Genomic DNA, 24,992 nt, shown 5'->3' with positions numbered 1-24,992 from the left:
TCCAGTTTTAAGTTATTTCAATTAAAGGCTATTTGACGTTTTAAAATGATTTAACAGCTGATGCCGCTCCAATTCGTTGATTTTGATTGTTTTATTAAATCTCTTTTACATTAAATAATAAAGATATAAAGCAGGTTAAGTTAGATATTATTTTACAGATAATTATAAAATGCTATAGACTGCGAATAAGATCGCAGTTTCACATTTTGCATATGCATTACAAAGTTAATTATTTTTTTACATGTAATGATACAAAATAAAACCAAAAAAGATTTGTAATGCAGAAAAAATATGTAGAAAAAATATGTAGACAAATAAGAATAAATGTTGTGCGTCGCACTCCGCTTCATGCACGCCGCGCAAATCTTGCACTCTGATATTTTAAGGAATAGAATAAACTCCTGCATTTAAATGCGGATGCAGTTTTATTATTATTTTTTTTTTTTAGTTTTAATTCAATTGTATGAAAGCAAGCGCACTTTCACACATACAAATTGTATGAAAGCAAGTAAAGAAGGCTCCCTTTAAAATCATTGAAGTTGTCAATTAATGAAGCTCTTTTTTACATTGTGTGCATTTTGTTAATTATAATGGGAGAACTTGAGTTAAAACGTGAGGACATTTTATTAATCCGTCCATTCTTTTCAGTTTCAATGATTTAGCTAAATCGTGGCCAGGTTTAATTTATTCGTTTCTTATTTTAGTTTGGCCTAAATAATGGGAGCGAAATTATTCAGTGCCTCACGTTTTACTAAAATTATGGAAATAATTTATAAAACAGGCTACAGTTTTTTTTTTAATCAGTGTACAGACAGGTCTCTTTTCTCCAAGTAGTTATGTCAAAATAAAAGACAGGTAACGAATAACAAAGTATGTGCATATTTTATTCGTTCTAAGAAGCAAACATAACTTATTAAGAAGGCTACTAAAGTTTCATCTGTGAATATTAAATATTTTAACTACAGTGTTTGTCTTTCATTTTCCCCGACTGCAGCCATCAAATAAAACACACCAGCTAGGCCAAGCTGACAGCTATTTGCGAAAATGTGCTTTGATGCGTTTGTTAGATAACTTGTGGTTAAAGCGCCACTCAGCGGTAAAAAGCTGCAAATGCACAGATGTGGCGGCGGTGGTAGAAAACACTCTGGTTGGCCACCTATTGTACCTTCACTACTGATACTGCAACTCTTGTTTGTATGTGTTCCTTCACTGGCATTTTCTCTTTAAAAACAAATTTGTCCATTCTGATGCTCAATTTTACCTTTATTTTAACTAATGGCTGCTGATGACTATTTGAATTGAATTTTGCCAAAGTGCGCGCTTGTAAGTGTTCGGTAAATGGGTAACGTTAATTATGTGAGTAGGTCTGCTCATGTCTGAAAAGAATATACAAAATTATATTACATAACAAAAACATTATGGATTATATTTATTTAGTGCATTTTTAAATTAATGTAAAAACTAAAATGAGTTGTAAAACTGAAAGTAATTTTTTTTATGTTCAGCATGGTGGGCCGCATTTGAATTCATGACGGGCTGCATGCGGGCCACGGGTTGAGAAGCACTGAATTAAGTGATAAAGAGCAGTTGCAAATTTTGTACAAAATAAATATCACCACTACTCATCTTTGCACCATTAAAAAGGTTCCTGGAAAGTGTTTTTCTCTTGGCTGGATGTTGTGAAAAGGTATTTCTTTACCATGGAGAGCATCATCCGATTATCCACCACTGTTGTCCTCCGTGAATGTTGTAGGACCTCTGTGGAGCAGGCCATCAAATAAGCTACTTTATCACATTGCAAGAAGAATCTAAAGAGTCTTCTTTTAGCCAGCTGGGGATCGTAAAATTATTTAAGGACCCACATGTTGTCTCGGCTTGCCCACTCAAATCCATGTAAGAGACACAGGAAAAGGGTAATTTACAGGATGCTCTCCAGGCCTGCAAACACAAAGGATCTAAGGAGCAATGATAACGCTTAACTCGAGCAACAGATGGCCTGTGATACACATGACCATTTTCAGCATAAATCGATAATCAAATAAACACAAATGGACAGATTTACAATTTCACTCTGAGCTGGGAAACTCACCAGGGGGGTATTGCACAAAAGCAAGATAAGGGATTAAGCTGGGATTTTCCAGTTATCCTGGCTGAATTTAGCCCTGATTTACACTTTGCAGCTAGCCTGCTCCGGAGCAGGCTAACAACCTGGCTAAGATTAATCTTAGTGATTTATCTGTTAGTTCTGCTGTCAATCCTTCTAGAAATTGTTTTACAGTCACTCCATGGTCTTCTGCAAATGTTGCATCATTTTAATTATCATGCATTAAAATATGACATATACTGTCATTCATCTAAGTATCCCTATTTTAGTGTTGTTATGAAGACTGTTCATATTGCCATTAGAGGTTTAATGAATGCATATATTATTGCAGTTGTTGAGATTATAAGAAATGGCTGATGAAGTTGCAAATGTGGTTTCATTTAAGTCCATGACGAGGTCAATATGTAGTGTATATATAGGCTTATTCTAAATAAATGATCCATTTGTTAGTCTCTTTCAACTCGAATAAAGGAATAATAAAATATATTTTGAAAATGGTTCTACTCTTGAGGATGGCAACAACCTTATAAATATTTTTAGTAAACAACAAAATACCTTTATATGTTCTGGATCATCTGATTCTTCTTTTGAAGTTCTATCCAAACCTGTGTGAGTTGCTTTCTTATGTTGAACATAAAAGAGGAAAAAAAATACTATGGAAGTCAGTAGGAGCCACCAACTGTTTGATTACCAGCAATCTTCAAAATATCTTCTTTACACAAAATTGACATGACACCTCAAGCCTTCCGGAGTCCAGTAACATGGTCTCATCATCGGCAGATGTGCCTTCCCTCTGCCATATTCAATAGAACTTGTATTGATAGTTTTGACAGGACGTGCCAAGCCTATGATTTTAATAAAGAGAAGTCACCAGCGGATCATAGTCTGGTGGCTCCAGAAGTGTAAGTGTGTTACCATACACTGCAAGGTAAGGCAAAGTCAGACAGTCCACATAAAAAAATCTAAATACTTGATTGTTTTCCATGTGTAGTAGTACGGCAGTAATATACCTTGTATGAAGAGGCCAGTCTCTCTTGCTGGGCCAGAGTCAGTGGCTGTCCCTCACTGTATCCCTTCCATCACTGGCTTCCCTTTATTCAACTCCAGGGCCAGCTCCTCTGCTGTGGTCAAGTCTTGGGTTGGAGGACCACCCCCCGTGCCAGATATATGAGCCTTTTTTTTTTCAATGCTAAAATCAACACAGACAATAAAATATGGCAGCAGACACTATTCACCTAATTTGTCTTTTTTTTTCACACATCAAGTCACTTACCAGCAAAATGTTCTTGTACTTGCTGCCAGGTCCTTTTTTGGCCAGACACGCTTGTTCTTTAAGAAGGATAGATAGATAAAGAGAGATAAAATAAATAAACGATTAGATAGATAAAAACAGATAAAATTATCAGATTAGATTAAATCAATTAGATAGAAAACTAAAAAACCTAAATAAAAATAGATCAAATCGATATGAGATAGATTAAATAGACAGATAAAATGAACAAAATAGTTCAAATACTGTAGATACGCATAGTGGATAAGTAGCAGACCAACTGAATGCATAAGTAGTCCAAATAACCAGTGCTCCACTGAAGCCATCATAATTACAATTCAAGGAGTTATTTGTCATTTCCCTAAATTAACAGTTGGACACTTTGCCTGAAATGTGACCAGTGGACATGCATGTTACTCATGCAAGCACATAATTGCAAACACTTATACACTATGCGCATCTACAGTATTTGACACTATTTTGCTCATTTTATCTGTCTATTTAATCTATCACATCTATCTCTTTTATCTATTTTTATTTAGTTTTTTTTTTCTCTATCTAATTGATTTTATCTAATCTATAATCTGAAATAAAACTTTGACTTTGTTTTATTAAAGAAGCTGTATTTCCCTTTTTACATATTATATGTTTCACCTCTTCATATGTTTCCATTAGAAGCTGTTGTTCAGTTGGCAAGAAGTATGCCACACGGGTTTTATCCATTTTTGCATCGTTTCTGTGATCGATCCCGTGGTCTGTTTAAGAATGCCGTGAACGTGCACTTATCCCAACTATCTACACTTGGCTTGACATAGCTGCACCCTCTCATCCTGGCTTAGCAAATGTGCAACAGACTAAGCCAGGATGTGCTGATTGAACTAGGTCAAGCCACGCCTTTTCTGTTATCCTGGCTTTCTTAATTCTACTTTTGTGCAATAACCCTCAGACCTCCACCGCATGACACTTCCCTGACCTCAGGACATGCTCCCTTTCCTTCCTATTCAAGGAAATCTCACTCTTTTCTTTTACAGACAAAGAAAAGCAAACTTGCGTGATGATTTTTTAACAAAGGCAATCAGTTATTACCATGGTTATTAGAACAATATATTCACAAAGAATGTATTTTATGCCTTTTATATGCTTGATATATTTTATGTAATAATCGGTGCAGTTTACTCAATGTTGTATACCCCTTTTTAGTAGATGAAATTATTAATGTGTACGAAAAGATACCTGATATTTGGTGTTGAATGAAAGCTTATCTTATTTGCAATACCTTGGTTTGTTTGAAAAGTTGGTATTATAGTGATCTAGTACGACACTTTATAGAAGTATCAACAAAATCTTTTAGGACATTTTCTCCATGTGATAAATTGAACCGCATGATAATTTATGCACAAAAAAGGAACAGTATGGTGCGTGGCTCTGCCCTGCAGTAACCTCTGATTGGAAGACCGTGCCATGGGATGGACAAAATCATCTAGCATAAAACACAGTGACTGAAGTAACTCGTTGCTTGGAACTGCTGGAACCGCCGAACAGCATGAACCGCTGAAATGCTTTCTCCAACATGCGATCTTGCCATCCAGAATTCTCAAATACCCCGTTGAAGCTTTGTGACTTTGTAGAAATCTCTTGCTGAACTGGGGCGAATTGATCGTAAGCAGTAAAGATAAGACAAATCTAAGCTTTGTGATTCTCTCTGGTTGTGATCTAAGAGCTAGTCACAAGTACTAGAATTTTGGAACTTCAGTCAAACTCCGTTAACTCTCATCCTCTGAACTGTATGTTTGTTTGTGTGTGCGTGTGTGTGTGTCTTAAGTAGCGTAGTTCCATGTAATCTAGAGTAGCAAATAAATTCTTGTTTCATTATAAAGAATCATTGTCTTGTGTTGTGTATTTTAAAGTTAAAACTTGCCCAGATCTCGTTACCTTGCTCATAGTTGAATAAATTATCAGTAGCATGTATTAACCTGTGGCCAAGGGATAATGCAAATACCAAAATTGTTAAAGGGGTCATATGATGCTTTTTTTAAAGATCATTATTTTGTGTATTTGGTGTAACAGAACATGTTTTAATGCTTTAATGTTCAAAAACACATTAAACATTATTTTTCTAATACTGTACATTATTGTAGGTCCTTTATGCCCCGCCTCTCTCAAATGCGCCATTTTCTACAAAGTCCCTCCTTCTGACAAGTGCAGTCTGCTCTCATTGGCCAACTGACCCAGTGCATTGTGATTGGCTGAACACCGCAAGCATTCGGCAGAAATGTAACGCCTCTTTCCATAATCATTCATCTTTCAAAATAAATGATGTCAGTGATGACAGTCAATAATGTCCTTAGTTTTACCATCAGTTCAAGCCCGAAAGGGTAACAGAGTCATGTGACAGACACAGTGATGAAGCTTGTATGTGTTTGCAGTACACAAGCCTTCTTTCTTTGCATGAACATTTGGGCGGCAACATTTAGTCTTGGCAACTTCAGAGATGTTATCTATGCACAATCAGTTTGTAACACTCCAAAGAGAAATGAAAACTTAAAATTACTTCATATGACCCCTTTAAGATATACTGATTTTAATGTTCGCTGATTTTAATCTTTAGATTCGATTCCCCTCTGAAGGTCCAGGCCTTTTTATGTTGCTGAGCTCACCAATGCGTACTTTTTTTTTTCTCAGAACGCACCAAACCATTGATTAGGCTGCTCCTAATGTTCCTGCTATCTCTCTGATGTATTTTTTTGTTTGTTTTTGAAGCTGTTTCACCTGCATTGGAGAGATCCCTTGACTGATGATGTGAGTTCAGAGCAACAGCTTCCAAATACAAATGGCACACTTAGAATCAACTCCAAGACTTTTACCTGTTTAATTGATGTTGGAAAGGAAATAATTAAAAAGAATAACCCACATTTGCCCATGAAACAGCTTTTGAGTCAACTGTCCAGTTACTTTTGGTCCCTTGAAAAAGGGGGAGGTACATATTAAACAGCTGTTATTCCTTAACCTTTCCTCCAACTTTGATGAGAATTACCCACAAATTAAGGTCAGAGTGTGTGCTTTAAGCCCATATTCATCACCTGTAACTCGAATATGTTGTGGACAACAGCTAAAATAATAAAAATTGTGCCTGTGTCCAAATAGAGAACATAAAACAGTGTCAATGAAGTGATCTTTAAGTGCTCTTTAAAGTGATTGTTTAAATAATATACAAGTATGTACTTTGTTAAATATGGTTATTCAAAGGATTGACTTTAATCTTTCTCTTTTATAGTTCAGTTCATCAGAAGAGATCAGAAGCAGAGTCCAGCTGTGTGTCTATGAGGAGTGACGCATCTATGGGTCATCCAATACAGTTTAAGAGTGGAGATACAAAGACTGATCTCAGGTACATTTTTATGTAAATATAATTATAGCATGTCATTTTAAATGATCAAAGTATTGTCTATAGTATTTTCTATAATATATCAGGAATATTTCTTGTATATTGCTAATGGATATTTTTAATCCTCATCTGATATTTTAACATACATGGCCCTGTCCCAAAAGGCACCCTAAACCCTCTTGTTCTTCTTCTGAGTCCACACTGTTGGGTAGAAGTCTGCCAGAGAGCTCGCCCCAGTGTGGGCTCAGCAGAAGTGCGCATCCATGTTACATAGCGGCCGCAAAGTGACGGATGGACTTGTGGGCTCAATGGACACGCGCATGTGGCAGCCATTGTAAGTCCGTGAGACCGCAAGTGCACATGAAGTGTTGCATTTGGGACAGGGCCTAGAGTGTTACACAAAGACACACATTTGTGAAAGCACTCAGATCAATTTAACATCTTTTGTAATAAAATAGTGTAAATGAAGTGATCATGAAGTGCTCTGTAAAGTTATATATATGATGTACTTTGTTAAACATGGTAATTCAAAGGATTGACTTTAAACTCTCTCTGTTATAGTTCAGTTCAGCAGAAGAGATCAGAAGCAGAGTCCAGCTGTGTGTCTATGAGGATTGATGCATCTATGAATCAGTCATTAGATTATAAGAGTGACAATAGAAAGACTGATCTCAGGTCTAATATTTATGTAAAAGATTATTAATACCGAATACATTAGCTTAGCTTATTTAATAATGCAGTATTTTAATTTTCCAGGCATGAAGTCCTCAACACATTAAGATCAAATCTGATGAAGAAGTTTGAGCGTCTGTATGAGGGAACAGCGACGCAGAGAAACCCAACACTCCTGAATGAGATCTACACAGAGCTCTACATCACAGAGAGTTCGAGTGGAGAGATCAATAATGAGCATGAGGTGATACAGATTGAGACACAATCCAGGAGAGCAGCAACAGAGGACACAGCCATCAAATGCAGCGACATCTTTAGACCTTTACCTGGACAAGACAAAGCTATCAGAACTGTGCTGACAAAGGGAGTCGCTGGCATTGGAAACACAGTCTCTGTGCAGAAGTTGATCCTGGACTGGGCTGAAGGGGAAGAGAATCAGGACGTCCAGCTCATATTTCCACTTCCTTTCAGAGAAATCAACCTGATGAAGGACAAAACACTCAGTCTTTCAGATCTTCTTCATGTCTTTTTCCCTGAAACTAAAGAAGTGGAAATATCCAGAGATGAATATAAAGTGTTGTTCATCTTTGATGGTCTGGATGAGTGTCGTCTGTTTCTGGACTTTAAGAGCAAAGTGAAACTTTGTAATATATCTGAATCAGCCTCAGTGGACCAGCTGCTGATGAACCTCATTGTGGGGAATCTGCTTCCCTCTGCTCTCATCTGGATCACCTCCAGACCAGCAGCAGCTGATCTCGTCCCCTCTGAGTGTGTCCATCGAGTGACAGAGGTACGAGGCTTCAATGAGCCAGAAGGAGGAATACTTCAGGAAGAGAATCAGTGATCAGAGTCTGGCCGACAGGATCATCTCACACCTGAAGACATCAAGGAGCCTCTACATCATGTGCCACATCCCAGTGTTCTGCTGGATCTCAGCCGCTGTTCTGGAGAAGATGTTAAGTCAAGCAGAGAGTGGAGAGATTCCCAAGACTCTCACTCAACTGTACACACACTTCCTGATCCTTCAGACCAACATCAAACATGAGAAGCACTATGAGAAGAAGGTGACAGATGAAGACATGATCCTCAAACTGGGGAAAGTGGCTTTTCAGCAGCTTGTTAAAGGAAACCTGATTTTCTATGAGGAAGACCTGAGCGAGTGTGGCATTGATGTGACAGAGGCATCAGTGTACTCAGGATTGTGCACTCAGATCTTCAGAGAGGAGTTGGGCTTGTATCAGGGGAAAGTCTTCTGCTTTGTTCATTTGAGCATTCAAGAACATCTAGCAGCTCTATATGTTCTCCTTTTATTTTCAAACAACAACAGAAATGTGTTTGAGCCAATCACTAAACAAAATGCCCAGTCTAAACTTCAGGACCGGTTTCAACTCTTGTTTAAACGTGTTTCATTATCTGAGCTGCATCAGAGAGCTGTGGATGAGGCTCTTCAGAGTAAAAATGGACATCTTGACCTTTTCCTGCGGTTCCTTCTCGGTCTGTCAGTGAAGTCTTATCACATTCTCCTACAAGGACTAATGAAAGAGACAATAAGCAGCTCTGATATCAGTGAGGAAACAGTTGAGCACATCAAGAAGAAAATCAGGATCATTGATTCTCCAGAGAAATCCATCAATCTGTTCCACTGTCTGAATGAACTGGGTGATCATTCACTAGTGGAGGAAATACAACAGTATCTGAAATATGGAAGAATAAGTGAAGCCAAACTCTCTTCATCTCAGTGGTCAGCTGTAGCTTTTCTGTTGTTGACATCAGAAGAGGGACTGAATGAGTTTCGTCTTGATAAATTTGTTAAAGAAAAGAATAAGCCTGAAAATATGGAAGTTCTTCAGAAGCTGCTGCCTGTGATTAAAGAGTCCAGATCAGTTCAGTAAGTATCACTGTTAATAATTGAAAATGTCTTTGCAACAGTTTAAGTAATTGTAATTTTTAAAGGGTTTATGAACTGCCTCATATTTTTATTTTGTACTGTTCTCTGAGGTCCACTTGTAATGTTGTCAAGATTTTTACATCAAAAAACAATTTAGAAGTAATAAGCTATTTTCTGTTCTGTTTTTGACCCCCTCATCAGAACGTTCTGTTTGAATAGATGTGGAGGATTGTAGACTCAGAAGTAAACACACACTGCTGTGATTGACTGATAGTGTGTTTGACAGTCTGTGTTCTTCACAGATGGACACTGATGTGATTTAGATCAAAAACACATAAATAACTCAATACATATCAAACGATCTGTAGGAAGAGACAAAGCAACAGTGATCTGTCACACTATTACATTGTACAGTAGAACATTCCACAAGCTGTCGTTTTGGCAGACTGGCTTCGATATAAGCTGTTTTTAGACTAACAAACAAAGATTTGAGTTCTGATACATACAGGATGTTTTTATAGTACAATGTCCTCTTATGTCAAAAGATCAAGGAAATATTGGTTTCTCAGTACATAACCCATTTAAACTTCTGACATTGTGCAACAAAGTAATATTATTTATCTTTCTTAAAGGTATAATTCACCCAAAAATGAAAATTTGATGTTTATTTGCTTACCCCAAGGGCATCCAAGATGTAGGTGACTTTGTAGAACACAAACCAAGATTTTTAACAAACTGTTGCAGTCTGTATTTCATATAATGGAAGTGGATGGGAATCACGGCTTTGAGAGTCAAAAAAGTTCAAACGGTTCGGTCATTGCTTGAATCAGATATAAAAAACGATATAAATACTGTTCAGTTTCTTGCACAGACTGTTCATTTTGTGTCTTTACACATCAATGTATTGTCACGAGCCGCAGGGGTTAATTTGGTTTTGTTTTTTTTGACTCTCAAAGCTGTGACTACCATCCACTTCCATTATATGACTGACAGACTGCAACGGTTTGTGTTAAAAACAAAAAAAAAAACAAAGTCACCTTAGGGCTGGACAATATATCGAACGATATGATCATGCGCATCTCGTCAGTAAAGCCGGTTCCATGATTAGCGGTAAATCCCCTCACCTGCTTTCAAATGGAGCTGCAGTTAATTCACAGAGCCGTAGTTCACTGAGAAGCTACGCTATATCTAGTTCATTATTGAAGATGAATCGCCTTTGATAATGAACTCGATATAGCGTAGCTTCTCAGTGAACTACGGCTCTGTGAATTAACTGCAGCTCCATTTGAAAGCAGGTGATGGGGATTTACCGCTAATCATGGAACCGGCTTTACTGACGAGATGCGCATGATCATATCGTTTGATATATTGTCCAGCCCTAAGTCACCTACATCTTGGATGCCCTAGGGATAAGCAGATAAACATCAAATTTAAATTTTTTGGTGAACTATCCCTTTAAATGATGCTCATGTTTTTGTTCTGTGACATTTTAGATCTCAGTCCAATGATCCATCAAATATGGGGGTAGGATTGTAGCAATATTCCAAATAAATAGATTATGATCCACAAATAAATGTAAAGCTATTCACAAAAAATAATCGTATCCACAAATATATGTTAGGAGTTTAACAAAAAATAATTAAATTCACAAATATATATAAAATTTGATTTGCTAGTAAAAAACATTCACAAATATGTTTTTATGTCACAAGCACAATTCTGCCTGCATTCATTTGTGAATCGCTTTCTGCGCATTTGTGAATTGATTTCTGCGCATTTGTCGATCACCTCACGCACTTGTGAATTTTGACAATTCTAGCGTCACCGGTGAAGAAAAATCCACAAATAGGTCGACTCCACCCACCGTCTACTTAACCCAATCAGATAACGCCCATGTTGCGCTGACCAATCACAGCACGCTCTCTCTCCAACCAATCACATTTTGCCTAACAACCAGGGCGGGAACAGACCCATGAACTTGAGACACTCGCTACAGTCTCTTCAACATGGCCGATCAGGAGGAGTTAAGACAGGTGAGTGATGCTAATTGAACACAGTAATTAACTGAAGTTTTACCAGGTTCTTGATATGTCATTATTTGTCATAACTAGTGAGGCAGTTTGACATTTTACACCATGATTGAATCACTTATTATTTGCTACCAAGCACCATTTCGAAGACTGTCGCATTTGTCGGCCACATACACCAAGGGTGTCTTAATTCTAAAATTGACCATTATTCATTGTGAGGTGTAAATTGTTGTAATTTATTTACTATGAAATGTAACGTTAATGATTCAAACGAGGCAACTTCTATGACGTGTGTGACCTACAAAATGCGACCTCCTGGAGGACACAGCCTTCAAAACAGTCTGCGGATTTATTTTACATTTAGAATTAGTGAATTAGTTTATTAGATTAAATAAACTATTACATAAACAATATTGAGTGCAAGATGAAAAATATGTGTGAAGTTGCGTGTAGATTAGATGTGCCCTGTAGTAGGATTGCCAACTGCCCTAATTATACAGTCATACGTAAGGGGTCAGATCTTACACTGCACGAGACTCGGTTTTCCCGTAATGAATCAGAAAAATGACCCCTTGTCCCTGTTAAACAGGCAAAAGATCGAAGGGGATTCCCCCTAGTCACCCCCTGCAGTGGCGAAATGGCGCCCCGTCTCTGATACTACGAGCATGCGTGAACTGAGGGGCGTAATGCTTTTGTAACGTTACCTGTAATGCAATGTAATGCATGACATGTTAATTCAAGTTTAATTCAATTCAAGTTTATTTGTATAGCGCTTTTTACGATACAAATCATTGCAAAGCAACTTTACAGAAAATTAAGTTTCTACAATATAAGTAGTAGCTTATCAGTGATGACTGTCAGATTTATGTGCATACGGCAGAAATGTTCAGAAAAATCAATAAAAGACGTAAACAAACAGACAATTAACACTATTAACAGTAATTATGCAATCAAACTTATAGCAAAATGTGGTAGTTCTGTATGTTGTCTCTGGGTTAGCATCATCTGAGGTCCTCTGAGGGGCTGGCATCATCTCTTCTCAGGTGTTCTGGATCCAGACTGGAGCTTGTGTAAATCCTAGTTACCAAGGGATGTAAATCCCGTGGCAAAACAGAGAAACAAATAGAGACGTAATTAGCGTAGCTGCTGTTCCAGCCAAGTCAAATTAATTAGTTTAACCCAAGCTAAAGAATAATAATGCGCATTTGATCAGATATAACTGCAGTCCAAAATTATGAGATGCATTATTTGAATGCTTGGCCAAAGAGGTGTGTTTTTAATCTAGATTTAAACAGAGAGAGTTTGTCTGAACCCCTGAACATTATCAGGAAGGCTATTCCACAGTTTGGGAGCCAAATGCGAAAAAGCTCTACCCCCTTTAGTGGACTTTGCTATCCTAGGTACTATCAAAAGTCCATCGTTTTGTGACCTTAGGGAGCGTGATGGGTTGTAGCGTGTCAGAATACTAGTTAGGTATGCAGGAGCTAAACCATTAAGGGCCTTATAAGTAAGTAATAATATTTTGTAACTGATACGGAACTTAATAGGTAGCCAGTGCAGAGACTGTAAAATTGGGGTAATATGATCATATTTTCTTGACCTGGTAAGGAATCTAGCCGCTGCATTTTGGACTACCTGTAGCTTGTTTATTGAGGATGCAGGACAACCACCTAGCAGTGCATTACAATAGTCCAGTCTAGGGGTCATGAACGCATGAACTAGCTTTTCTGCATCAGAAACAGGTAACATGTTTCATAGCTTGGCAATGTTTCTAAGATGGAAGAATGCTGTTTTTGTATCATGGGAAATACGATTTTCAAAAGACAAGTTACTGTCTAATATAACACCCAGATTTTTTTCAGTAGAGGAAGTAACAGTACATCCGTCTAATTGCAAATTGTAATCTACGAGATTCTGTGTAATGTTTTCTGGTCCAATAAGTAATATCTCTGTCTTATCTGAATTTAATAGGAGAAAATTATTGGTCATCCAATCTTTTACATATTTAACACACTCTGTTAGCTTAGATAATTTTGAAGTTTCACCTGGTCTTGTTGAGATTTATAGTTGAGTATCATCATCATAACAGTGGAAACTAATCCTGTATTTTCTAATGATATTACCAAGGGGCAACATGTATATTGAAAATAGCACAGGACCTAGGACAGATCCTTGTGGCACTCCATATTTTACTGGTGATAAATGAGATGACTCCCCCCATTTAAATAAACAAAGTGGTAGCGATCGGACAGGTAGGATCTAAACCATCTTAAAGCCTGCCCTTGGATACCTGTATAGTTTTGTAATCTATCTATGAGTATGTCGTGATCTATGGTGTCGAACGCAGCACTAAGATCAAGTAAAACTAGCAATGAGATGCAGCCTTGATCTGAAGCAAGAAGCAAGTCATTTGTAATTTTAACAAATGCAATTTCTGTGCTATGATGGGGCCTGAAACCCGACTGAAATTCTTCATAGAGATCATTTGTTTGCAGGTAGGAGCACAATTGAGCAGACACAACTTTTTCTAAAATTTTAGACATAAATGTAAGATTTGAAATGGGTCTGTAATTTGCCAGTTCACTAGGATCTAGTTGTGGTTTCTTAATAATAGGCTTAATAACCGCCAGCTTGAATGGCTTTTGGGACGTGACCTAAAGATAACGACGAGTTAATAATATTGAGAAGCGGTTTTTCTGCTACAGGTGACAACTCTTTCAGTAATTTAGTGGGTACAGGATCTAATAAACATGTTGTTGGTTTAGATGCAGTGATAAGTTTATTTAGCTCTTCCTGTCCTATAGTTGTAAAGCACTGCAGTTTATCTTTGGGTGTGATGGATAAAACTAAAGTATTAGACGCTGTAGAATCTACATTTGTTATTGTATTTCTGATGTTATCTATTTTTATCAGTGAAGAAATTCATAAAGTCATTACTATTTAACTGTGAGGGAATATTTAGATCGGGTGGCGTCTGGTTATTTGTTAATCTTGCCACTGTGCTAAATAAAAACCTTGGATTGTTTTGGTTGTTTTCTATGAGTTTGTGAATATGCTCGGCCCTGGCAGTTTTTAGAGCCTGTCTATAGCTGGACATACTGTTTTTTCACGCAATTCTAAAAACTTCCAAGTTAGTTATTCTCCATTTGCGCTCAAGACTACAAGTTTCTTTCTTGAGAGCGTGAGTATTACTGTTGTACCATGGCACAGTACGTTTTTTCTCTAACCTTTTTCAATTTGATGGGGGCAACAGCTTCTAATGTATTAGAGAAGATAGTGCCCATGTTGCCGGTCATTTTGTATAGTTCATGTGTATTTATGGGTACACAGAACAGTTGAGATAAATCAGGCAGGTTATTTGTGAATCTGTCTTTGGTGGCTGGAACAATAGTTCTGCCTGGACGATAACGCGAAGCTATATAGTTATTATCAATACGCAGAATGCACGATACAAGGAAATGGTCAGTAACATCATCACTTTGAGGTACGATATCTATGTCAGTAAGATCGATTCCATGTGATATAATTAAATCTAGCTTATGATTAAAACGATGAGTGGGCCCGGTGACATTTTGCTTTACTCCAAAACAGTTTAATAAGTCAGTAAACACAAGTCCTAATGCATCATTTGTATTATCAACATGAATGTTAAAATCTCCGAATATTAGCGCTTTATCAACGGTAACCAACAGGTCTGAGAGGAAATCTCCAAATTCTTTTAGGAATTCTGTATATGGCCCTGGTGGTCTATACACAGTAGCCAGAGAAAGAGATACAATAGATTTCTTTTGCATATCTGACAGTGGAACATTAAGCATAAGGATTTCAAATGAGTTAAACCTGTATCCTGTTTTCTGAGTAACATTGAGAATATCACTATATATTGTTGCAACACCTCCCCCACGATCAGTCTGACGGGGCTCATGTTTATAACAGTAGTTTGGTGGAGTAGATTCATTTAGACCAATATAATATATTATCTGTAGTCAGGTTTCAGTCAAGCAGAGTACATCAAAACTATTATCTGTGATCATTTCATTTACAATAACTGCTTTGGGTGTGAGTGATCTAATGTTTATGAGCCCAAACTTTAAAAATTGTTTTTGTTCATTTATTTTATGTTTTTTCTGGTTTAATCACGATAAGATTTTTTCTAGATCCTACATTAAAATTATATTTTGACCTCATTATTCAGGGAACAGACACAGTCTTTATAGATTGGACAGCACAAGTACTTCTATTATTTAAGTGGGTAGAACAAAAGCCATCATAGCAGTTATTTGAGAATTGGCTTACTAGTCAAATGGAGCGTAGAGTCCTGGAGATGTTGTCCGACAGGAGTTCTGCTCCGACTCTGATGGGGTGCAGGCCATCAGCGCGAAAAAGCCTAGGACGCTCCCAGAAAAGATTCCAATTATTAACAAAGAGCAGTTTCTGTTCTTTACACCATGACAATAACCATTCATTTAGAGCAAAAAGTCTACTGAACCTTTCGTGTCCTCGTCGATACGTGGGCAGTGGTCCTGACACGATGATTGTCGCCGCGGGCGTCGTGCTGCGAACCGTCTCGATCAGGCTCCTGAAGTCTCTCTTCAGCGTCTCCGTCTGCCACTGCGTGGTGTCGTTAACCCCGGCGTGAAGCACGACCGCTCTGGGGCTCTCGTCTGCCTTCAGGATCGCGGGTAACATCGACAACACGAGCACCAGGGAAACAGTGAGTGTGCACTTTACCTTCGGCTAAAGTAGCACGGACGTGTCGGACGATGGAGTCCCCGACAATCACAGCATCGCGTTCCGTCTCGCGGAGGGGAGAGAAGCGGTTCCGTGTGGAGATCTCGATCACCAGAGGGGGAGAGGTCGTCGCCCGGGGCCTGGCTCGCGTCCTCTGCTGCGGATGCACCCAGGGTCCGTGGTGTCCCGGCGCCTGAGTGAAGGACATCTGTACAGATCGCGTCCTGGGTGCACCAGGCCTGTGCAGAGAAACACACGGGAAAAAATCCATGGGACTGTTAGCAGCACGCTGCATACTTACCCCGGACTTGTGAGCGTCAGCCCGGGAGGTTTCCAGCGCAGCTCTCCGCTCTCTCAGCTGGGCCTGCCTCTGCTCCAGGACCCGAATCTGCTTCTCCACCGAATGCAGCTTGAACGTGTCGTCACCTGCACTCAAAGGTAGACAAACATCAACCATTAAATCAAGTAACAGTGAGTAAATCAATGGTAATGTGTGTGAATAGAGTATTAGCGATGCACGCGGGTTTAGCGACAACCACGCTGGTGATGCTAATGGGCTATAAGCTACTAGCGACTCGGGAAATCAAAATAAAACTGGTGATAACAAGGCGCTCTGATTGTTTTTGTTGTAGAATACGATAGAGGATATATTCACACATTATAGAAACGAAAATGATGGTGTATAAAATAGATTTCAATAATAAAAAATAGACGATAAAGAAATAACGTGACGGAGCTCAAACTAGAGGCATACGGCAGCAAGCAACAGGAAGTGACGTATGTTAATTGAAATTAACTGTCTGACTTCCCATCACTAGTGAAAAGTTAGCCGTCCTAATTATTATTATCCCTTGTATGTAACTGGAATGGTTACTCCATGCAACTTTAAATTACAGTCTGTCCAGTTAAATATTTGGCTGTAGTTTGTGTTTAAATAACGGTTATTTCAGGGCCTTTCTGCTCAAGTTGAAAGTGCTGCTCGGGCATTAGTGCAGATAATCGCCAGGGATCTGACACCAGGGCCAGGCCGCTCCACTTAATTACTATTATATATAATGCTCATTACTGTAGTAATATCCAAAAGAAAACTAACATTATTTGTAATTTAACTAGCGTTTCCCAGTTTTCAACCTCTCTGGTGTTTCCTGACACCATCCGTCCGTCTGTGTGTTATTAAAACTTTTTTTAAGGTAATTAAATGACCACTTGATGGTCATGTAGCATGTTACATTTTAAAATATTGGCTATCTGCTAAAAATATAAAAATGTAAAGTAATGTGCAGTATTCACCAATTAGTATTTTACAATTACAATTACAAATTCACTAACTAATATTTCATTATGAACAAGGTTTATTGCATTGACCAAAATGTTCTGTGTTCATGTGGTAATGCATTGTAGGACAGTGAGGCAGCAAATGACAGACTAATCCACTTTCTGAAGCTTGGATTACCCCAGGAAACCATCAGTAACATTTCAGGTGTCACTCATACAACTATTGTTCATCAGATGAGAGAATGTGGCTGGCCAGTTTCAGAATTCAATAAGTAACCCTGAGGTAATTATTTCCTCTTACCATGCATTCTTGGTTTTGCTCTGTTAGTTTAACCCCCCATAATTAAAATTATTTTTTTGTTTATCTTTAGACGGAGTATTCAGACCCAATGGCAGTTGAACAAGATGGTGGAGATGCTGACCATGTTCACTTTGCGTTCAACGTACCTGTAATTCACAGGCCAGGACTCACAAATGAGCAAATTGACCCACTGCAAGAGTCTGATTCATTTAGAATAAATGTATAACTAAATACTATAGAACATCAACATAATTTTGTTGAAGAAAGGGATATTTGAAGTTTTATTTCTGCTGCTCTAATTAATTTTGACAGCAAGGTTGTAAATGTGTATATATAGTTGTATATTAAGTAGAACTTGTGGACAAAAAAAAATCTTTTTAAGACATGTAAAATAAAGACAGACTCTGAAAAGAATTTAATTTATTGTAAAATGTTATTGAAGTAGTTTTTTTAAATGACTTGTACATAGAAAGAAATGTACATAGAACCAGTGTCCAGACTTAAACAAGTCCAAAAGTGGAGGATGTGTTTGCACAAGCTTGCAATGTAGATGCAAAGTTATCCATTGTGGTTATTTCAGCTGGTATCATCAGGGTCCTGCTGCAGATAGAAGCCTTGAAGTATCTTCCATTCCAAACTTTTACCTGGAGATTCTTGGATGGGACTTCCCATCCAGTCCAAAATGATGTAAGCTTTTGTAGCTGGTCTGTGGTAGCTGTGTGGACAAATAATCAGAAGATGCATACAAACAACTCTTAACATTTTATGGAAGGTTGTATGCATTTAAACTGTGTTCAATTAGCATCACTCACCTGTCTTAACTCCTCCTGATCGACCATGTTGAAGAGACTGTAGCGAGTGACTCAAGTTCATGGGCCTGTTCCCGCCCTGGTTGTTAGGCAAAATGTGATTGGTTGGAGAGAGAGTGTGCTGCGATTGGTCAGCGCAACACAGGCGTTATCTGAATGGGTTAAGTAGACGGTGGGTGGAGTCGACCTATTTGTGGATTTTTCTTCAGCGGTGATGCTAGAATTGTGTCAAAATCCACAAGTGCGTGAGGTGATCGACAAATGCGCAGAAATCAATTCACAAATGAATGCAGGCAGAATTGTGCTTGTGACATAAAAACATATCATTTAATATGTTTTTTACTAGCAAATCAAATTTTTATATATTTGTGAATTGTTTTTTGTTAAACTCCTAACATATATTTGTGGATCTCATTCTATTCATTTGTGGATACGATTATTTTTTTGTGAATAGCTTTGCATTTATTTGTGGATCATAATCTATTTATTTGGAATATTGCTACAATCCTAGCCCCATAATCAAACATGTTGATTTGTTATTTGTGTTTGTACTTTCTCTTTGCTAATGGATTCTTAGCTAAATTGATCTGATCTGAGAGAGTGAAGAGTGTGTCATTGTTCTCTACAGGTTGAGTTATTGTGGCGTCACAGATGAAGGTTGTGCTGCTCTGGCTTCAGCTCTGAGATCAAAACCCTCACACCTCAGAGAACTGAGTCTGTCTAGGAATAAAATAGGAGATTTGGGTGTGAAGTGTCTCTGTGAAGGACTGGAGGATCCTCACTGTAAACTGGAGAAACTGCTGTAAGATCATCTCTCTGATAGTCTCATGGGTTTGTCTTAAGTTAGAATAGACACACTAAATCTCAGCAAAAAAAAGTTCATTTAATTCATCTTCATCACATCACATGATCTCTTGCTCCTGTTTGAGCCACCAAACATTTACTGGAGCTTCAGTTTCTTCTTCTAGTTTGATTAATACTCCTTCACCTTCCCATCTCTGTGTAAGAGTTTATTTTCCTCTTATTTTCCACTTTTTCTGAAATCCCATGAGCTCATTATGTTCTCAAAGAAGTCATACAGATTTAACCTAAATGTTCAGAAACTAATGTGTGATTTAGTGATTCCTGTTTAGTTAATAATCTGCCAAACATGACACAATGATGTGTCTGATCACAAGAGTTAATAAATGAGATGTAATGGGGAACACGTAGCTCCTGTGGAGCAAATGTCCTCCTGTAGGTGTTTACTAGAGGAGCCTGTGACCGTTTCTCCAGACTGATCCGTCCTTATAACATTATGAAACAATATCTCACATTCAGCTTTGTGTCTGTTCAGTCCTGAAGCACATGACAGTTTCAAACAGCACCATTGAGCATCAAGATGCATAAATCTTATTCTATCAGCAGCAGTTTGTGGCAATGCTTGTTATTATATCTTCTCATCTGCCCTGAGACCAGAGTCAATTACAAACTACAGACTCTTAAGCTACAGTACACATTGTGTCATTGTTCTCTACAGGTTGAGTTATTGTGGTGTCACATATGAAGGTTGTGCCGCTCTGGCTTCAGCTCTGAGATCAAACCCCTCACACCTGAGAGAACTGACTCTGTTTGGGAATGAACTAGGAAAATCAGGAGTGAAGTTACTCTCTGATCTGAAAGATGATTCACATTATAATCTGGAGAGATTATTCTATTGTGAGTATATTATCATGTAAATATCATCATTATATTATTAATTATTATTTAAATAACATCATTATTTAAAGCATTTAAAACAGCTTCTTCCCTCAGGCAATTCATCTCATGAACACCTGACAATAATTGTGGAACACACACTATTTATACACTTAATGTCACAAATACAAAGGAGGATTCAGTAGCGAATGTGAAATATAACAATTTATTTTGAAGAGTTCCAACAAGACAAAAGGCAAGAGTCAAATAAACCATGTGCCAGATATGAGTCAGTCTTGGTAGTGCAGGGACGCAATTAGGCAGCCCCGGATATTCAGAGACATGCAATCCATAGGAGAAGCTGGAATTAAAATCCAATGAGACGAAGAACAGGGAACTTGAACACAGCGGAAACACCAACGATCTGGCGGATGCCGGCGGATTAATAGGTGAATGAAAAAAAATTTAGAGACATGAAAAACAGAATTAATTCTCCTGTACGCCAGAGGAAGTTTGAGGCGGACTGCCACTGGGCTAAGAATCTTAGGAACAGTAAATGGGCCGATAAATTTTGGGGCTAGTTTATTACAAATGGAGTGGAAAGGAATATTCTTGGAAGAAAGCCACACTTTTTGACCAATGACGTAGACTGGAGGCTTCGACCGGTGGCGATCGGCCTGAGCCTTAGTGTGCGCTCACACCCGGAGGGGAGTCTCACAGGCTCTTCTCCAAGTGTGACAGCAGGACCGCGACTTTGGATTCCAGACCAGAAAAAATGGGTGGCTGGTAACCTTAACTACACTCAAATGGCGAGAGGCCTGTGGACAATACTGGTAACAAGTTAGGAGCGTACTCGACCAATGAGAGTTGCTGACTCCAGGAGGAGGGATTTTGTGCCACCAAACGTCGCAACACTCTATCAGGGTCCTGGTTGGCCTGCTCAAATTGGCCATTGCTCTGAAGATGGAAACCAGAGGACAGACTGACACTCGCCCCCAGTAAACGACAACACCCCAGAATTTGGAAACAAATTGGGGTCCCCTGTTGGAGACCATGTCCATCGGGAGGCCATGAATGCTAAAGATGTGATCAACAACAGTAACCGCTATCTCCTTGGCAGAGGGTAATTTAGGCAAGGGAATGAAATGGGCAGCCTTTGAAAACCGGTCCACTATGGTCAAAACAACTGTATTGCCCTGGGAGGGTGAGAGGGCAGTGACAAAATCGAGTGCGATGTGGGAAGAGGGTCTCAAAGGGACAGACAGCAGTTGAAGTAACCCCTCCAGGGGTCGATTGGAAGTTTTACCACAAGCACAAACTGAGCAGGCCAAAACAAAATCCCAGATGTCACGAGCCATGGAACGCCACTAGAATCGCTGTTTAAATTAGTTAGCACGATTCACTCCTGGACGAAAAGCCACGTTGGAACAATGACCCCACCGAATAACGCCGGACCGTTATCTCTCCTGCACATATAACCAACTCGGTGGGCACCCGGGCGGAGGTGTTACCCCTTTTAAGGCCGCACGAACCTTCAACTCGACCTCCCATGTGAGTGTAGAGACAACGAGTCTCAGGTATTATACACTCTGGAATGGATGGGCACTTAAAAAGATCAAAAATACGAGATAAGGTATGGGGTTTGATGTTCTTGGAACCCGGATGGTAGGAAAGGGAAAAATCAAAACAATCAAAAAAAGTGCCCACCGAGCCTGCCTGAAGTTAAGATGTTTAGCGGATCTAATATACTTGAGGTTCTTACAAATCGCTCCAGATGATAAAGGGTACCGCCGAACCCTCTAACCAATGACGCCATTCCTCCAAAGCTAACTTGACTGCCAGCAACTCTGTTACCAATGTCATAATTACATTCAGCGGATGACAAACGATGAGAAAAAGCTTCTTGTTGTCCAAGCAAGAGCGCTGGGAAAGAAATAAGCCTACACCCACCTCTGACGCATCGACCTCCACCACAAACTGAGTGGCTAGTTGGCTGAAATTGCGAATAAAACGTCAGTAGAAATTGGCGAACACCAGAAACGTCTGCAGGGCCTTACGGGAATCTGGGGTTGGCCAATCCACCACAGCCTAAACCTTATCGGGATCCATGCGCATTCTCTCGGACGAGATGAGGTATCCCAAAAATTTTACAGACTCTGAATTGTACGCGCACTTCTCTGCCTTGACAAAAAGCCCATTCTCGAGCAGCCTCTGGAGCACTCGCCTGATGTGCTGAACATGTTCCTGGAGAGAAGAGAAAAATATCAATATGTCATCCAGGTAGACATATATGAACTGATCGGTCATGTCTCTCAGCATGTCATTAACGAATGCTTGGAAAATCACGGGGCAGTTGGATTCAGGTCAAGGTACTCCTTGGGCATGTTAGACATGCTCACCGGCTCATTCTACAACACAGAAGATGACACAGACGAACAAGCAGACATAAAATAAGAAGCATAACACTGATCACTCCACACAGAGATGGAATTCTGGCCCCAGCCCACCCTAGGATTGTGTTGCACTAGCCAGGGTTAGGGTTATAAATAATAAAAAAAATAAAATAATAAATAAAAAAATAGTTGTTGATCATTCACTGTTATTAATCTATGATCAGTTGTTCATTCATATCTCTGGCTGTAATATGAATGTACTGTGTTTTTTTCTGAAATGGATCTGCTGATGTGATGTGACAGCAGTAATGTCTCATACTTATATGTGACTGTCTGTGTGTTTTATTGTAGGACTCAGTATTAAGACGTCATTTCAGTTTCCTCAGGATCAGCTGATGGTGAATAAGAGCCGCTACAGAGACGTCACAGTCACAGAGGCTGAAGACAGAGACACACAGCATCACACTGTCATGTGTGTTATCTTTCACTGTCTTGTTTTATAGGTAATGGCCCATGAAACTGAGTGCAGAATCATCTTGGATTCACTAGATATAGTCTACAATGTAGATCAGGGGTGTCAGTCTGGCCTTGGGATGATTTGAACAATAATATAAAATTATAAAAACATTATTTTGAAAACTAAATAAAGTGTGTTTGTGTTATTTGTGTAACTGCTCCAAGACTTGGCTTGAAGATCCAAACGCAGATTTAATAAGAGTAATCCACAATCACAAACTACTATTGCCTCTAATTCTCAGTCTTTGGCTTTATACCCGCAAAGTCCTCCTATGTCCAAGGAAATATTCCCTGCAGCCCCCTTTTAAACCTTGACACCCATTCTCATTCAGCACCCATACGATCAGCAGTGGCGCCCCCCAGGGATGTGTTCTCTCCCCACTGCTCTTCTCTTTTTACACCAGTGACTACACCTCTAAAGACCCCTCTGTCAAGCTCCTAAATTTTGCAGGTGACACCACACTTATCAGCCTCATCCAGGACCAGTGTTGGCAGTAACACATTACTTAGTAACACGTTACTGTAATTTGATTACTTTTTTAGTAACAGAGTAATTTAATGCTGCGTTCACACTAAACGCGAATAGAACGTCAAATTCGCGTCTACCGCGTTTAGTTTGCCGCTTGAACATTTTGAATGCATTCGCGCGTCTAGAGCAAAACAGACGCGTGTAGAAAGCAAGAGTTTGAAGAGAAATTGACACACGTCCGAGGCGAAATCCGCTTCTTGTGGGAGGGGCAAGTGCTAGGCGGTTGTCTGTTTGCACACGTCCTCTGAATAAACACATTATCTTGTTAGCGAAAAGTAGCAATAGGGGGAAAATAGTTGTAAAAAACGGCGGGAAGGCCGTGGGTCGATAAACATGTACGTGACTCAAAAGTTAAATGTGTATTTACAACACACTCTTCCAAGCGAGGTCCTTTTTATTCCTGTCTCTATAGAAATATGAACTTGTGTCATAGCTCCGGGTGACTGCTCACTGACAATATCAGTCGTTCCTCCATGTTGAATGAGTGACTCCTGAGCAGGCTCCTGATTGGTTAATGCGGCGCGAATTGACGCCAAAGTTCAAATTTTTCAACTCTGGCGTCAGATGCGAATTCGCGTCAAACGCGTAAATGCACAAAAAGCACATACGCGCGTATAGCGCCAGACGCTCAATTCACACGCGTAAACGCATCTTTACATTGACTTAACATTGAAATCATTCGCGCCAGACGCTCTATTCGCGTTTGGTGTGAACACAGCATAACACATTATAATTTTCAAAGTAGTAATTCGAGTATAGTTATTTAAGGTCATACGTTACTGCAGCATTACATTGCTGACAGAATGCAGCAATAAAATGTGTTTTATAATCTAGAGATTGTAAAAAGGATGTAGTGTACATGCACTGTCGAGTCAAGTACCAGTGGATTAGAGACCTGCTTCAGCGAGACTGGACGCAACAGAGCGCAGTGCGGGAAAAGATAGGGAAGTTCTGGTGTGAGCGGGAGAACTCCTGTGTGTGCCGGATGTGGGAGAATAAAATTATTTACAGGACTCCCTCAAAATTGAAATATCTAAACATAAAATATCTAAAACAAATAAATTGTTCATCTATTGCACAAAAGCAACATGAACATATAAAATATAACTGATTATCAGGTGCAAGTGTATGCAAATAGTTTCTATTAACACGTTTGCTGCGTTGAGCAATGCAGTGCTGAAATTTGCGTGCTCACGAATCTGCTCATAACACGAATTGTAGACATTATGAAAGATTCATTATGCATATATTTATTGTGTTGTAACAGAGATTTGTGAGATTGCATGAACTGAGATGTCTTAAGAGATTATAAATGCAGCGCTCTTTGCTGCCATTCTGCCATGCTAAACCATGCATGGAGCAGCGGCTTGCTTTAGTTAAAAATAACAGTGTTCTGTGAATGTTTTAATAAC

The 24,992-nt window shown here is 39.0% G+C and overlaps 3 protein-coding genes across 3 annotated transcripts in view; 2 read left to right on the top strand and 1 right to left on the bottom strand.

Annotated features, from left to right (window-relative positions):
* LOC122138548 (NLR family CARD domain-containing protein 3-like) overlaps positions 1-23,151 on the top strand; it is a 29,414-nt gene extending 6,263 nt beyond the window's left edge. Inside the window, 7 exon segments of the mRNA XM_042731934.1 lie at positions 6,649-6,762; positions 7,321-7,434; positions 7,516-8,241; positions 8,243-9,319; positions 19,094-19,267; positions 19,985-20,163; positions 22,887-23,151. Of these exon segments, the coding sequence (XP_042587868.1) occupies positions 6,649-6,762; positions 7,321-7,434; positions 7,516-8,241; positions 8,243-9,319; positions 19,094-19,267; positions 19,985-20,163; positions 22,887-22,888 (2,386 nt within the window). The 3' untranslated portion in view covers positions 22,889-23,151.
* Positions 1-24,992, top strand: part of LOC109075406 (NACHT, LRR and PYD domains-containing protein 3-like) — a 441,226-nt gene that overhangs the window by 120,774 nt on the left and 295,460 nt on the right. The window lies entirely within an intron of this gene.
* LOC122138547 (NACHT, LRR and PYD domains-containing protein 3-like) overlaps positions 1-24,992 on the bottom strand; it is a 788,161-nt gene that overhangs the window by 616,652 nt on the left and 146,517 nt on the right. The gene's annotated exons all lie outside the window — the stretch shown is intronic.

This window comes from Cyprinus carpio, chromosome B9 (assembly GCF_018340385.1).
Source record: "Cyprinus carpio isolate SPL01 chromosome B9, ASM1834038v1, whole genome shotgun sequence".
Classification (NCBI taxonomy): domain Eukaryota; kingdom Metazoa; phylum Chordata; class Actinopteri; order Cypriniformes; family Cyprinidae; genus Cyprinus; species Cyprinus carpio.
The sequence above is the reverse complement of the archived record's forward strand: the minus strand, read 5'-3'. Positions and strand labels throughout refer to the sequence as shown.